A 14,924-nucleotide genomic window follows, 5' to 3' on the forward strand; every position below is an offset into this window, starting at 1 on the left:
ACTATAAATGTCATATGAGAAATGCCATTTATTAAAATGTATAATGGGCAACTTGATAGGCCAGATGACATGGAGGTCATTGCTATCAACCCTTTCCACAATTACAAGTAAGAGCTGGAATTCATATGTTGTTATGGAGTCCTTTGGGAATTTAAAACACTTGATACTGAAGAAATATATTACAAGTTCATATAATGTTTAGCGATGTTACTGTTTAGTAATAGATATACATTAAATGCCCACTGTATCAGAGACAGGTTCACTTAAACAACTGGAGCTTCCCTGTATGAAAATTAGACATGTGACCCCCAAACTGCAGCATAAAGTGACCCAGTGATCTGAGCGACCTCTGTGCTAGACTGTCAACCTTGTAGGGTAATCGTTTGTAACAGTGTCAACAGTATACTGAATATGGTGTGATTGAGGAAAACAATCAGCAAAGGGAAATAAATAACCTGTTAATAAAAGAGTCAGAGAAGGAATGTCAAGAATCCTTTTGCCAAACAGCTGCACAGTCAAGCAAATTGCAGCCGAAACAATGCTGGTGCTAGAACTTACATGTCTGAATGCACATTTCATCATTCTGTGGCACAGGTGGACTATAACAGCAGACAACCAGTTTGATTGTCACTGCTGTATAAGGATGTATTCTATGGAGAAAAAGAGAGAGCAGAGCTCCTCATAGGGCAATACGTTTGGAACAATGTAAATATGTATATGGTGAGGCTGTAAAACAAGTAAGTAGTCTTGCTCACCTTGTACTGTTGTGTATATAGACACAACAGCAATAAGCGCGTGGTTTAAAGTGATGGTGGAGTAGCTTCCTGGAATCGGCAGCAGGTTAACCTGTCCGAGGTATTTGATGCAAGTGCTGGTGCTAGGCAGGAAAGGTACCAGGTTCTGTAGCGCAATCCACCATTCAGGCAACTTTTCAGTTGCCTGAGTGGTGGATTGCGCTACAGACCCTGGTACCTTTCCTGCCTAGCACCAGCACTGCTGTATAAGGGGAAGAGGCAAGACTCCAGTAGGCAACGGAAAACAAAAATTGAAAATCTCTTTCACCATGCTGATGTTAGGGTCAGTTCAGTATGCAAGCAGCATGAATTGATAAACACATTCGTGTCAGGTGTCAACAGTTCAGGATCTTGGAGGTGGTGTACTGTAAGGGGAACATTTTTTTCACACACACTGAGTTCACTGAGAACTCTGGCTGAATGTCAGGACAGTATGGCTATTGGCTGACCAAGTTCATTGCTTTTTGCCGGAAGCTTGCCCTATGGCAGAATTGTCAGGACAATGCACCATACTACAAGGGCCCATGCACACTTCGTAATTTCTGGACAGAATTTTTTTAGGTGGAGACTCTGGTGCAGCAGCCTCCCATTGTCTTCAATGGGATTCTGCTGCACTGTGCACATTTCTGTGGCAGAAAACTAAATTCCAGACTCCACCAAAAGAATGAACATGTTCATTCTTTCAGTGGAATAGTGCACAGACTGCATTGCTGTCAATAGGAACAGCACAGTCATAGCGATAAGTCATTGGTGGTGCATGCTACACACAGAATATCCACCTAAAAATTCTCTGGGCCGATATTCCATAGTGTGCACATACCAAGAGCTGTATGGATTGTTCTAGGAAAATGAAAATGGGTTTCCCTTCTTCCCTGGTCTTCACAGTCACCAAATCCTATACCATTGTTATTAGTATAGGAAACTGCTGGTTGTGGGCACTATTATAGTTGCTGCTACTTTTGCTAACACGTTAGATCTTCCAATAATCTTCAAATGTTTACAGAGGCTTCCTCTGACAAGTAAGAAACCATACAATATAATAGTGGTCTGTGCTACACTAATTTTCTGTGCAAAGGAAATAACAAAGTCATAGAGCCACCAATATAGTTTGGAGTTGTCAATCAGGTCAAAGTAAATACACCTTATAATAAGATTGTGTCTTATCTGTGTATTGGACAGTGTGTTTCGGTCTTTCAAGGACAGTACCCATAATGATTGTGATATCTACAACTCCATATATATATATATATATATATATATATATATATATATATATATATGTTCTTACATAAAACCATGCAACAAGAACAGTGAAAGTAGTTCACATAGCAAAATCAAAATGTGTAAAGATTTTTTTCAGTCTGGTTTCTGTGAGGCTGGGTTCACACTGCATTTATCCCATACGGGGACCGGATCGGGCTAGGAGATGGGAAAACTGCACACTCCCGTATCCCTGCTGGATGCAGCCCGTATCTCATTCATTTTAATAAGCCAACCGGAGTAAGATAGTGACTCCGGTCGGCTCATTTTTGTCCTGTATCCGGTTTTGGGACAGTACCCCCATTTCTCAGCTGCACAGAGCAAAGATCGCTCTGTGGCTGATTACAGGCGATGCAGGGGATGGAGTATTGTGACATCACGGCTCCGCCCCCTCATGACATTACTCCCCGCCCCTATATGAAAGTCCATGGGAGGGGGCGTGACGGCCACCACGCCCCCTCCCATAGACTTGCATTGAGGTGGGGTGACGTCACGAGGGGGCAGGGTGTGACGTCACAAGGGGTGGAGCCATTACATCATGATACTCTGTCCCCTGCATCGTCCATTATTAGCCACCGATCCTCGCTCTGTGCAGCTCAGAAACAGGGGTGCTGCAGGAGAGATCAGACATGGGGGTCCCCAGGGGCGGGACCCCCGCGATCAGACATCTTATCCCCAATCTTATCCCCTATGTCTAGGGGCGGAGTACCCTTTTGAGATGTTGCACAGAAAAAGCCTATTTTTCTATCGTCAAATATGACACTAGAAATAGATTACATAAATGTAAAGACATCTGCTTTGGATTTTCATGAAGATTCAAGCACTATACTAAGGCTAAGTTTCTACTTGTTTTTTTTTTTTTTGTTCTGTTTTTTTAAACGAGAAGAAAAATGCCAATTCTGCCGCATGGCGTTTTTTGGGCCAAAAAACGCTGAAGCTAGATCAAAGCTGTAAATCAATGAGAAATTGCAAAATTCTTTATCCACTTGGCGTTTTTCAGGTTGGCGTTTCTTTTTATCCTTTTGGCGTTTTTTCACTTTTTTTGTAAAATCGCAGCATGTTGAGCCACTGGTATTTTTTACCCTGAAATCGTGGCATTTTTCTCCCATAGAAGTCTATGGGAGTAAAAAGACGCCAAGAAAAACGCCATGTGGGTTTTAACTTTGGCGTTTTTTTCAGGGGGTTTTTATTCTCTTTTGGACTTTAGCGATCCAAAAAAGTGATGGAGATACCTTTTTTTAATAAAATTTTGTAGGGTACCATTAAAAAAAAAAAAAGATACAGTAGTGATGGAAAAAATTGTATCTAACTAAATGTGTCTTTTTTATAACAATTTTTTAAATTAATTTTTAAAACAGGGATCAATTTATGTGGGCGGGTGGGCAGGGACCTAAAAATGTAGCCGATAATAATAAAAATGTAGTGTAGTGTTTTTCTTTCTTTCCTTTTTTTTAGGTAGTACTACTACTCCCAGCATGGAACACACTGTTCCATGATGGGAGTATTAGTACCTGTATGAATTGCGATCCTCCTCTATAATGTATAGATGCGGCCGGAGCTCTTCTATGGTCCCCTGCACTGCCGTACATTTACACCTATTCATATTTCCCGAAGAGAGCTGTGATTGGCCAGATGGTTCTAGCCAATCACAGCTCTCTGTGGGAAATAGGAATATGTGTATATATACGTCAGTGCAGGAGACCATAGAAGAGCGGCCGGCCGCATCTATACATTATAAAGGAGGATTGCAACGTGTGTCAGGAGTGACATCCACTGTGATCTTTCCTTAACTGCAGGTACTACTACTCCCAACATGGAGCACCCTCTGCCCCATGCTGGGAGCTGTAGTACCTGCATTAATAGACAGATAGAACAGGTGTCAGAAATTACACTCACTGCGATCTGTGTATTAATGCAGGTACTACAGCTCCCAGCATGGAGCAGTGTGTGCTCCATGTTGGGAGTAGTAGTACCTGCAGTTAAGAACAGATCACAGCGGGTATCACACCCGCTGCATTCGTCCTGTCTATAGCAGAGATGCAGAGCGGCTTTCTCCTGCGCCTGCATCTCTGCACTATACTCCGGCCGGCCACTCACTTATTCATATTTCCCGCTGAGAGCTGTGATTGGCTGCAACCATCCGGTCAATCACCACTCTGGGCGGAAAATATGAATGAGTGATGCTCTATTCACATCATTGGCCGGAGTACAGAGCAGAGATACGAGCGCTGTATAGAGCCGTTCCGCATCTCTGCTATATTATGGACGATCGCATCGGGTGTCACGACTGACACCCGGGACGATATGTCTATTAGTACAGGTACTACAGCTCCCATCATGGAACAGTCTGTTCCATGCTAGGAGTAGTAGTACTACCTAAAAAATGTAAAAAAAAATTGAGAAAAAAGTGAAACACCCACTTTATTAAAAATTTATAAAAATTTTGTTATAAAATATATACATTTTCGTTAAATAAAAATGTTTCCATCACTACTGCATCCTTTTTTTTTTTTTGGAACCCAGCAAATTTTGGGTACCAAAAAAGAAAACTGCCAAGGTGCAATTTACACACAAATGAAAAAACGCCAGAAAAAACGCCAGACGCAGGAAATTGCACTGCCGTTTTTTCAAGCATTTTTTTCTTGCGTTATTTGCAAACCAAAAAACGCAGGACAAGAAACCAAGTAGAAACTTAGCCTAATAAGCCTTAGCAGTATTACAGTATTACTCTGTAGAACTTTCAAGTTGGCTAGAGAAACAGTAGTGTGCAGTACCTATACACTTCTATTGGATCCATTCTACCTCCAAAGGTATCAAATAAAAGTAAGATGTTAGTATGCACCATTGAGTAACAAACAGAGAGCCTATGGCTCCACAGTATACAGCCATAGGGAACTCCATGGTTGGTCATATGATTTTATGATAAAAAAAAAATACTAGTTACTAAGAACCTTCTTTTTTAAGGTAGCTCAACTGATATAGCAAGTTACATTTAGAAGTGCTAAATGGTGATGATAATGCTTTTTTACTCTTTTATGCTGTAAATTTTAGGACATCGTCAGTCATTAGCCGTAACTCCGTCCCGCGTCAGGCAAAACAGCGTCCCGGCTCCTTCCTCAGACCAATCTCCATCAGGCATCAGCCACAACTCCCTCCTCCGAAACTCCCTAATCCGAAACTCCGTCATTCCTCAGACGAAAAACTACCTGCTGCATAGCAGAGCCAAATAAGTGTTGGCTCTGCTATGTGGGTTCTGCTATACATGCTATTCAGTGTCAGCTCTGCTATACAGACTCTGTAGAACACGTAGTGTCTGTAGTACATGTGCAAGTACATGCTGTGCAGCATCGGATCTGCTATGCGGCAGTTTTGTCTGAGGATGACAGAGTTTTGAACGAGGGCGTTTCGGATGAGGGAGTTGTGGCTGATGACTGACGGAGGATTGGTGAAAGGGGGGGGGGGAGGGTGGGACGCTGTTTTGCCTGAGGTGGGACGGAGATGCGGCTGACGACTGAGGGAGAATGGTCCAAGGGAGGAGGCAGGAAAGAGTTACAGCTGACGACTGACGATGTCCTAAAATGGACACCGTACTATTTGCATTTCATCAGCAAAACCATTGCGTTGACATATTCTCACAGCAGAGAACTCAATGAAGCTTGCTACAAGTAATTTAAAAGTTATTTTTATAGACAATCCAATGTGCAAAACACTATTAACATGAAGTGGAGAAATCCTTTATCCATAGGCTGCAGACTCTTGAAACACTCATTTCTATCCTCACAAATGGGAGAATAAAAATCTTACTGCCCTAGGAGTACACTCAAAAATGAGTGAGAAATATGGCATGTAAGTAGGTATTAAATATAATTTGTTTTTGTGTTCATAGTTTATCCGGAATCCAATCATTGAAGCTTATTCACACAATTTAAGGTAAAGAAAATAGATAGATTTGGTCAATAGCTTAGATGCAACATCTTTTCTTCTGGCACTGTACTTGGAATCCAAAGATAAATGTCAAAGAACAGTCCCGCTGTGTCTGCGGTAGCCTCCCCAAATGTACGCCAATTGATATGCATGAAGTAGATGACTGCCAGTGGTATCCTAGTTCACACAAAGCTACCATCAGTCTCAAGGCTGTATAGCTTGTAGAGAGGCCGTGGGCTGTTCATGTATAAGGGAAATGGTTCCTTCTTGTGTTTTGGGGCAGCTGAATAGTTTTAAGATTTGTCCTGTGTGATTTAAACAAAGATGTCATGTTAAAAAGTTGGAGCATCCATGATAGGTGCATTCGGTTAATAGCGATTGCTTTTAGCAACTAGAAGCATTAAGGCGCTGTTAGAATTAGCATTTATGGATTGCTGGTTGGCACATATATAAAAGAGAATTGAAGCTGAATGTATTAGTTAGGTTGGATAAGAGCCATACTGTATGTCAGTATATGAAAAAGGCCTGCCCAAAGTAGTTAAAGGAGATCTGGTTTAGAAAACACAGCTTTTAAAACTCTATTAGAATATTATGAGTTAATAAAAGAGGAGCACCTAATTACGAACCTTCATCAGATAGCCAGGGAAGAGAACAACTACAGTCTCCCCATTGATTTCAAACACTTTACTACAATAAATATGGCCTATTTTACTATCTTTAAGGAAATGTGTCATCAGAAAATCCTGAAATCTTGCAATTTTCACTTTCGCTACTGGCACTTCCTATTCTGAGATCACTTCCAAATATCCTCACCAGTATCATCACAGGGAAAATTACAATGACAGGTAACAACTATATATATAGATGACAAAGGACCCACAATTAACAATAGGCAAAGGTCATGGCTTACCTTCTTCCCCTCCCTGCACAATTCACAGAATAAGCCTAGAAAACTGTAATACCAGAGATAAGTACCCACCAACGTGCTAACTACCCTAGCACTCACTGTTACAGTTTCTCTTGCTCCCTGGTACCGGGCCTGGGCTTTCTTCGACCATCCTCTTCCTTAGGCTACTGTCCCTGGTTTGGCCTTTAGGGCATGCACGTGTGCAATTTAAAGAGACAGCATTCACACTACTAATATACTCTAAGCTTATCCATAGCACTACCTATTTAAGGCGGCTCTACCTACTCACCTGTGCCTCAGCAAAACTGTGGTTTTGCAGTAACAAAGGCATGATGTTCCGGATCTTCTATCCTGTATTTCATCTGTTCCTGTTAACCATACATTATCTCTGTCTGAACCTTGATGAGAATATATGCCATTTGCGAAGACTCTTCTGCTAGTCTGACACCAAACTTGTGCTTCCTGCTATTCTTCTGCCAGAGCCTGTCACAGCTACATGGCTGCCAGCCTATCACCCAGTCTTATATCTGCCTGTGTTCCCAGTGCTTGGCACCAGTGCTGTCTGGCCCATTTGGCTAGATTCTACCCATACCAGGACCACTTTTCGGGTAGCAAGTTAGTACTTTCTACCAGCTTCCGCATCCAGCGTAAATGATAAAATAAAGTACTTCGGGCCAATTGGGGACAATGTCTAAGTCAAACCAGTTAGGTAACAAAGCAGGTCCACAATAACTTTTCCATAAAAGTCAATGGGTAATCTCAAAACTACAAATATTATGGTTTATGTGCCTGCCGTAAAAAATATCATTAAATGCGATCAACAGCAGTTTTGGCAAGATGGCTCTGTGTCTGGTCCGTTGTTTGCCATAAAGCATATCTCTAAAAGCCATCAATAGCAGTTTTGGCGAAATGCTCATAAAAATGTATAGAAAATAGAATTTATCAACATCATAACATAAAGCAGAAAAAATATGTATCTCCTTGCAAGTTGTAAAGGAAAAATATGTAGTTGATACGTGCACACAGTAACGTATATATATATATATATATATATATATATATATATATATATATATACACACACACACAAACTTTAAGCAATATATCTGTCCAAAGTGTTTGAAATAATACTGTAATAGCATTATTGTTCAGGAGTGCAAAAATCTGGAGTGGACCAATGTGTCCTCTGTTTCAATGGTATCATTAATAGTAATATATAGTGGTATATAGTATATTGAGTAAATATATGATTTCTCCTTTTCTTCCAGTTCTTCTGAATTTACATTAACATAGATCCCATCAAAAGAAGAAAGAAAAGCACCAAGGTTTAACACTTTTTGCGGCTGTGAAACATTTCCACCATACACATGCAGGTTTTTATTTTGGAATAGCTGAAGGAGGCTGTTAATAAGCGCAGATAAGCCTTTGGAAGAAATAGCACAGTCAACAGCTAGTTATGCCTATGGGGTATGCCAAAAAGATTACACACATAAAGCTAAGTATTAAATGCATGGCAAAATGCAAATGATCTAGACACATATCAGCATGTGTGATTAGGTAACAGGAAAAAGTAAGAAAATGTCACCAAATGTTTAACAATAATGGATGAACTGGTCATATGTAGGCAATGCAAAATACAAAAGATAGTGTAACAAACTTCATTGTCTTCCTGTTGTAGAATATAAATGCCTGTAACTAAGAAGGAATCCTCTACATCTTGACTCAGACTATCATGGGGAGCAGTGAGACTATAGAAATCCCAGCCTCATGATATTGTGGTTGATTCATTGAACAAGTTCAAGAGGGGTATGGTTTTCAAAAAAATATAATATTTTTAATAATGTATTTCTGGAGCTGAGACATTAATCCAGGAAAATATTTTCATTGCCATATTTGAAGCCATGAAATAATTATTTATCTACATTGGGGCAATTGACATTTGCCTCAAACACATTTTTTTTTCTGGATCAACAAAGCAGGGTTATAGGCTGGGCTTGATGGACTCTTGTCTCTTTTCAACCTTATCAACTTTGTAACTATGTACAGTAAAATCTCCCTTAACGGACACCTCCCAATAGTGAGCAGTTTTTTATTCCTCGGCAGAGTGCCATAAGACTCAATGTATTTGCACCCTCTGAATAAGGTACACTTCCAATAGAGGACAAGGACACACCCATTAGGAGACAAAACACTCCCAATAGGGGACAACCAGGCCCTATTATGTGCCGACACTACCTTGCACACTGTCCGCTGTCAAGGAGGTACAGCCAATACCCCAGTAAGAGCTTACTGGGCTCCCAGGAGCCCTGGCCCCTGCTGCACCCCCAGGGCAGAAGTAAAAGACAGCTGTTTAACTGCAGTCTCCTGCTTCTGTATGTCTGCCGGCCACATAATTCGCCCCCCTCTGATCCCCCAGTGCCACTATATTACCCCTGTGCCAAATCATCCCCCCTTTATTACAACATGTGCCACTTCATTTCCCCTTGGCACCCCCTCTGCCATTTCATTCCCCCTTTATTACCCTTTGTGCAAATTCATCACCCCCTTTTTACCACCCCCTGTGTCATTTTATCCTCCCTGTGCCATTTCTTTCCCCCCTTTATCCTCATCTGTTCCATTTCATCCCCCCTGTGCTAAATCATCCCCCTTTACTTCCTCCCACTGTTGTTTTTCTTACCTGGCCAGCAGGCTCAGGTGCAGGGGCTCTCAGCGGACTTGACGTTCTACTTGTGGCACAAGGGGTAAGGGGGAAGATGATTTGGCACAGGCCACAGGGGGAATGAAGTGGCACAGGGGGATAAAGGAGGAATGAAATGGCATGGGGGGGAATAAAAGGGCACAGGGGGTATGGAATAGCACATGGGGTGGTAAAGAGGGGTTGATGAATTTGCACAGAGGGTAAAAAAGGGGGAATGAAATAGCACAGGGGGATCAAGGGGAAATGTTGTGGCACATGGGTAAGAGGTGGAAGATTTGGCACAAGGAAAAAAAGGGGGAATGAAATGCACATGGAGTTTAAGGGGGGGATGAAGTAGCATTGGAGGGATCAAGAGGGGAAATAAAATGGCACAGGGGGGGATAAAATGGTACAGGGGTGATAAGGGGTGATTAAACAGCACTGGGAGATTCTACTGTAATATCGCTTTTTATTGTGTTTTATAGGTAATTACACTCTGGAGTGAGTACAGTACAATATTCGGTCATTTAGAAAGACTTTTTTTTTAGCCTTTTTTTCCCAATAAGGGACATCTCTCAATAGATTCTACTGTAATATATGGCATACATTATATTGTTTTGTGCAGAATTTATTTAGCCTATTTTTTTATGCAGGTGCCTTAGGTGACACCAAATACAAGATTCTTCAACCATCTTTACAAAAATCTGCAAATATTAGTACTCTGTTTTGTAACAGCTAGTATACAAGGGTGTAGCTGCAATAGAGACAGCCTATGTGTCTGCAATGGGGCCCCTAAAGGGAACAGGCCCATTCAAGGTTGTTCTTACCCCTGTTCTTAATGGTGGTAAGAACCTGCATAGGGATATGACCTTCATAAATACTGACAAGGAAGTGCAATATAATAAATGGATAAGAGCAGCAGTGCATCATGTTTCTGATGGTTAGTGGTGTGGTGGTGTGAGAAGAAAATGAAAGGGTCTAATTTTTCAACTATGCTATAAGCCTCTCTGTGTTCTAGGTACACCACTACCTGTATACCTATAAATAAGGCTACATAATTTGTAAATGCAACATTAGTCTTTTATGTATGGCTTTCATCACTTTACAGACTTGTCATAGTCTACAAAAAGGAAGCTTGAATTATTCTGCTAATAATATATTTTAGTTGTGACATCCTTCCTACATTAAGGCTACATTTTTTATAACATATTAGATCCTTACCTCATTCTCTGGCAATTCTGCAACTTTTTCAGCGGTTCTCTCCTGTGCATAAAAACAAAGATTGAGAATGCCTTTTTTGCCTTTTCACTTTTCCTTTATTTTGTTATTCCTTTCCTCACTACAGATATATTTTGATTCTGATAAGCACTACAGCTATAATTTTTCTGTACAACCTTGCAAGGCGGGGGTAATGGTTGGTTTCTACACCGTATTAACAGATCACAGGATAATTTATCATTTAGAAGCCTTTTTTTTAGAATGTCATCTGTTTCTTGCGAGTCCCTGAGTGCCTAACTTGCCCTTGTATCAGTAATCAGTAAAGTAAGTGTGGCCTTTTTTTCTGCAATCTTTTTAGGATGTGTGTGTGTGGGGGGGTGGATTGATTTGCCATTCGCTTTTGTTTTAATTTTGGTGTATATTTTTAGCATATTTTTAGCATCCCTGTATCTCAATAGATTTTTTGCAAAGCTGACTTGGTGACATTTGTTAAAAGTCCCTGTCACTTTTGGCATGTCACACAGATATGTCAAAAGTTTTGATCAGTCAGGCATTCACCATTCACTAACCCTTTTAAGGACCACAGGTTTTTTCATTTTTTGCTCTTTCGTTTTTTCCACCTCACCTTCTAGAAATCATAACGCTTTAAATTTTCCACCTACAGATCCATATAAGGGCTTGTTTTTTGCACCACCAATTGTACTTTGTAATGACATAAATCATTTCACCACAAAATAATACGGCAAAACAAAAAGAAAAATCTTTGTGGGACAAAATTGAAAAAAAATGCAATTTTATAACTTTTGGGGGCATCTGATTCTACGCAGTGCACTTTTCAGTAAAAATTACACCTTATCTTTATTCTGTAGGTCAATATGGTTAAAATGATACCCTACTTATATAGCCCTTTGTACGAAAAATAGCATGTTTAAAAATATCCTCTTCTGACCCCTATAACTTTTATATTGTTCTGTACACAGGGATGTGTGGGGGCTCGTTTTTTGTGCTGTGATCTGTAGTTTTTATCTGTACTATTTTTTGTTTTGATGGGACTTTTTAGAAATTTTAGGGTATACAAAGTGATCAAAAATATACAATTCTGAACTGGAATATGCCATTGACCATGCTGTTTAACATTATATTTTTATATTTCGGACATTTATACACGCGGTGATATCACATATGTTTATGTTTATTTTTGTTAAGAAAAGGGGGTGATTCAAACTTTTTTAGGGAAGTTAAATTACATTTATAATTTACACAATTTTTTAGTCCCCATAGGGAACTATCACATGCAATCCTTAGATTGCATACACTGAACAATGCTATGCCATAGCATAGCATTGATTAGTGTTATCTATGCTCGACTGCTCCAGCCTGCCATGGCTGACTGGAGCATCATAGCCCCAGTCGGATGACGAGAAGGCAGATAAGGGCCCTCCTGCCTTCCTCTCAGCTGTTTGGGATGCCGCTATTTCACCGCTGTGGTCCCGAACAGCCTGCTGAGCTAGCCGGGTTACTTTTAACCCGTTTTAGATGCTGCGATCTAAGTTTGATTGCGGCATCTAAAGGGTTATTACTGGACAGCAGCCTGATTGGCGATCTCTGACATTAGCCACGGGTCCTGGTTGCTGATAACGGGAGCAGGCAATGGAAGTAAATATACGTCCACTGTCCTTAAGGGGTTAAAGCCAGGAAAAGCATACAACTCAGTGCTTCACTCCCAGGCTCGCTGCAGGAGACAGGCTCCTTAGAATTACAATGAAGCCTTCTGCAGGCAGTAAGCTAGGAAATAAAGACACACACATGTTTACTGACTCTAATGGTATAAACACCCTGACTGTGTGACAAATCAAAACTTTTTTAGACTTTCAGGGTCAGGGACAGACAGAATTCTAAAAAGGGACATGCAATAACAAATTTAAAGCACATGATCATCATTCACATTCAAAAGGCCATCCTTACCATGTTTATTGTTGTAGAGCTTAGACTGTCGTCAATTGCCAAGCTTTGCTGTGTACTGGACAGTTTGGTGTCTTTCTGGAGATCCTGCTCTGAATATCTTTCCAATAATGTACGAGTTAAATTCAATTCTTGAACATCAATAAGTTCTGTGGACATAGTTACAGCTCGACTACTTTTCTTTTTGTCTTTCTTGCTTTGTTTTGTTACCTAGAAGTTATAAAACAAAATTACTCCTATTACTCTTACTAAGTTTCATCCTCAAAAAGATTACTTGTGAAAAATAACATTAAACAATAGCAGTTTTTAAAGCAAATTGTATTATCCATAAACTTATGAGATTGAAATTTAACAACAAAATATATTTGGGGGAATTTAGTATGTGTCTGATGCAGACTGGCCAAAATAAATAAATAAATAAATGAATTAAATGTGTGCAATCCCCTGATTGATACAAAATGTTAAAACATTTAGCTGATCTCTGATCCTTGCAATGCTTACCAAGTGGACATGGCTACAAATAGGGACTCAGCCTTGCACTAAATTTACCACAATGCATGCCTGCTAGCACTAGAGATGAGTGAACCGAAGCTGAACAATGCACTGCAGGTTTAGTACACAGCGACTGTGTTGTTGTGCAAAAATATGTATTTTTAAGCGCACTGAAGCACATTTTTCTGCCCTCATAAGTGCATACCACATACCTACATCTAAGTAGTGTACTATTTTGTGCCTGTTAATCTGTCAAGGGCCTAGATACTGTGAAAGTCCAGGCAAAAGTAATCACCGTCTGGTGGTTTTACTCAGATACTTTTATAAATGTACTGTAGTGCAATTTTCTGCCCTCATTAGTGCATACCACATACCTACATCTAAGTAGTGTACTATTTTGTACCTGTTAAACTCTCAAGGGCCCAGACACTGTGAAAGGCCAGGGAAAAGTAATCACCGGCCGGTGTTTTACTAAAATACTTTTTTTTTTAAGCTCGCTGTAGTGCATTTTTCTGCCCTCATAAGTGCATACCACATACCTACATCTAAGTAGTGTACAATATTGTACCTGTTCATCTGTCAAGGGCCTAGAAACTTTGAAAGGACAACCAAAAGTAAGCACCTGCTTCTGTTCTAGACAAATACAGTTTTAAACGTAGTGAAGCGTATTGTACTCCCCTCATATATGCACTAAGTATGTCAGGCAGAGAAGTGCCTGGAAGTGCACAGAGGTGTGGCAAAGGCCTAAATTCATCAGACAGAGTTCACAGCAGACTAGGGGCGAGTGGCAGCGGTATGGCAGCGAGAGGCCTGAGCTCCCAGTATCAGCTAGCGGGCATGTCTCGACCAGCAACCCATCTGCCGTCATCGATTGGTTAACACGGTCATCCACTTCATCACAAGTGACATCTGATACCCCCAGTCAACAGTCGGTGGATTCCTCAGGCACAACCCTCAGATGGCATGGCTCGGGAGCAGTCCCTGTCCTCCCATTGCCTCTGTCCTTTGCTGTTCCCTCCCCTAAAAAAGTATCTTATGCTGTGGGTTCAGCTCCACTATTCAGTGAGGACGATCTAATACAGGACAGTCAGAAGCTACTGCTAGGCCAAGAAGTGGAGAAAATATCCGCCATTTCCTCCACTAGGCGGGCAAGTAGTGATGAGGAGAGTGACGTGGGAGGCGGTGTTGCCGGAGTTCAGGGTCCTGAAGCAGACACTGTTGAGGAACCTGAGGTAGACATCAGTGACGTGCAGACTCAACTTGATGATGATGAAGCCGATTGCACTTAGTAGCCAGAGGTGCAGAAGGGGATTCATCATCATCAGGAGAAGAGGGTTGCAGGTTGCCCGTGAGGCAGGAGCTGATCTAGAAAGGTGGTAGCATGGTTGGCAGTCAGCATGGTGGCAGAAGTGGAAATTCTGGAGCCAAAAGTGCCCGGGGGAGACCACCTGCTGCGCCGCAGCCTACCTTCCCGGGAGGTAGTGGAACAGGAGTTCCTGGAGACGGCGGCAATAGCAGTCAATTAGTGCAGACTGTTGGTGGGAAAATCAGCTAATTGGCAGTGTGGAAGTTTTTCATCAAGCATCCGGAGGAGGTTAACATAGCCACATGCAAGATATGTCGGCAGAAGGGGAAGTGTGGCCAGGGTCCCAATGTTGGCACCATGACCCTGCGTCAACATATGCTTCAC

General features: G+C 41.2%; 1 protein-coding gene across 1 annotated transcript in view; it reads right to left on the reverse strand.

Moving 5' to 3' along the window:
* LOC130367428 (collagen alpha-1(VII) chain-like) overlaps window positions 1-14,924 on the reverse strand; it is a 522,098-nt gene that overhangs the window by 219,175 nt on the left and 287,999 nt on the right. The window contains exons 68-69 of the mRNA XM_056569846.1: window positions 12,746-12,952; window positions 10,784-10,825 (exon numbers count right to left, since the gene is read on the reverse strand). Of these exons, the coding sequence (XP_056425821.1) occupies window positions 10,784-10,825; window positions 12,746-12,952 (249 nt within the window). The remainder of the gene's footprint in view (window positions 1-10,783; window positions 10,826-12,745; window positions 12,953-14,924) is intronic.

This window comes from Hyla sarda, chromosome 4, assembly GCF_029499605.1.
Source record: "Hyla sarda isolate aHylSar1 chromosome 4, aHylSar1.hap1, whole genome shotgun sequence".
Lineage (NCBI taxonomy): Eukaryota > Metazoa > Chordata > Amphibia > Anura > Hylidae > Hyla > Hyla sarda.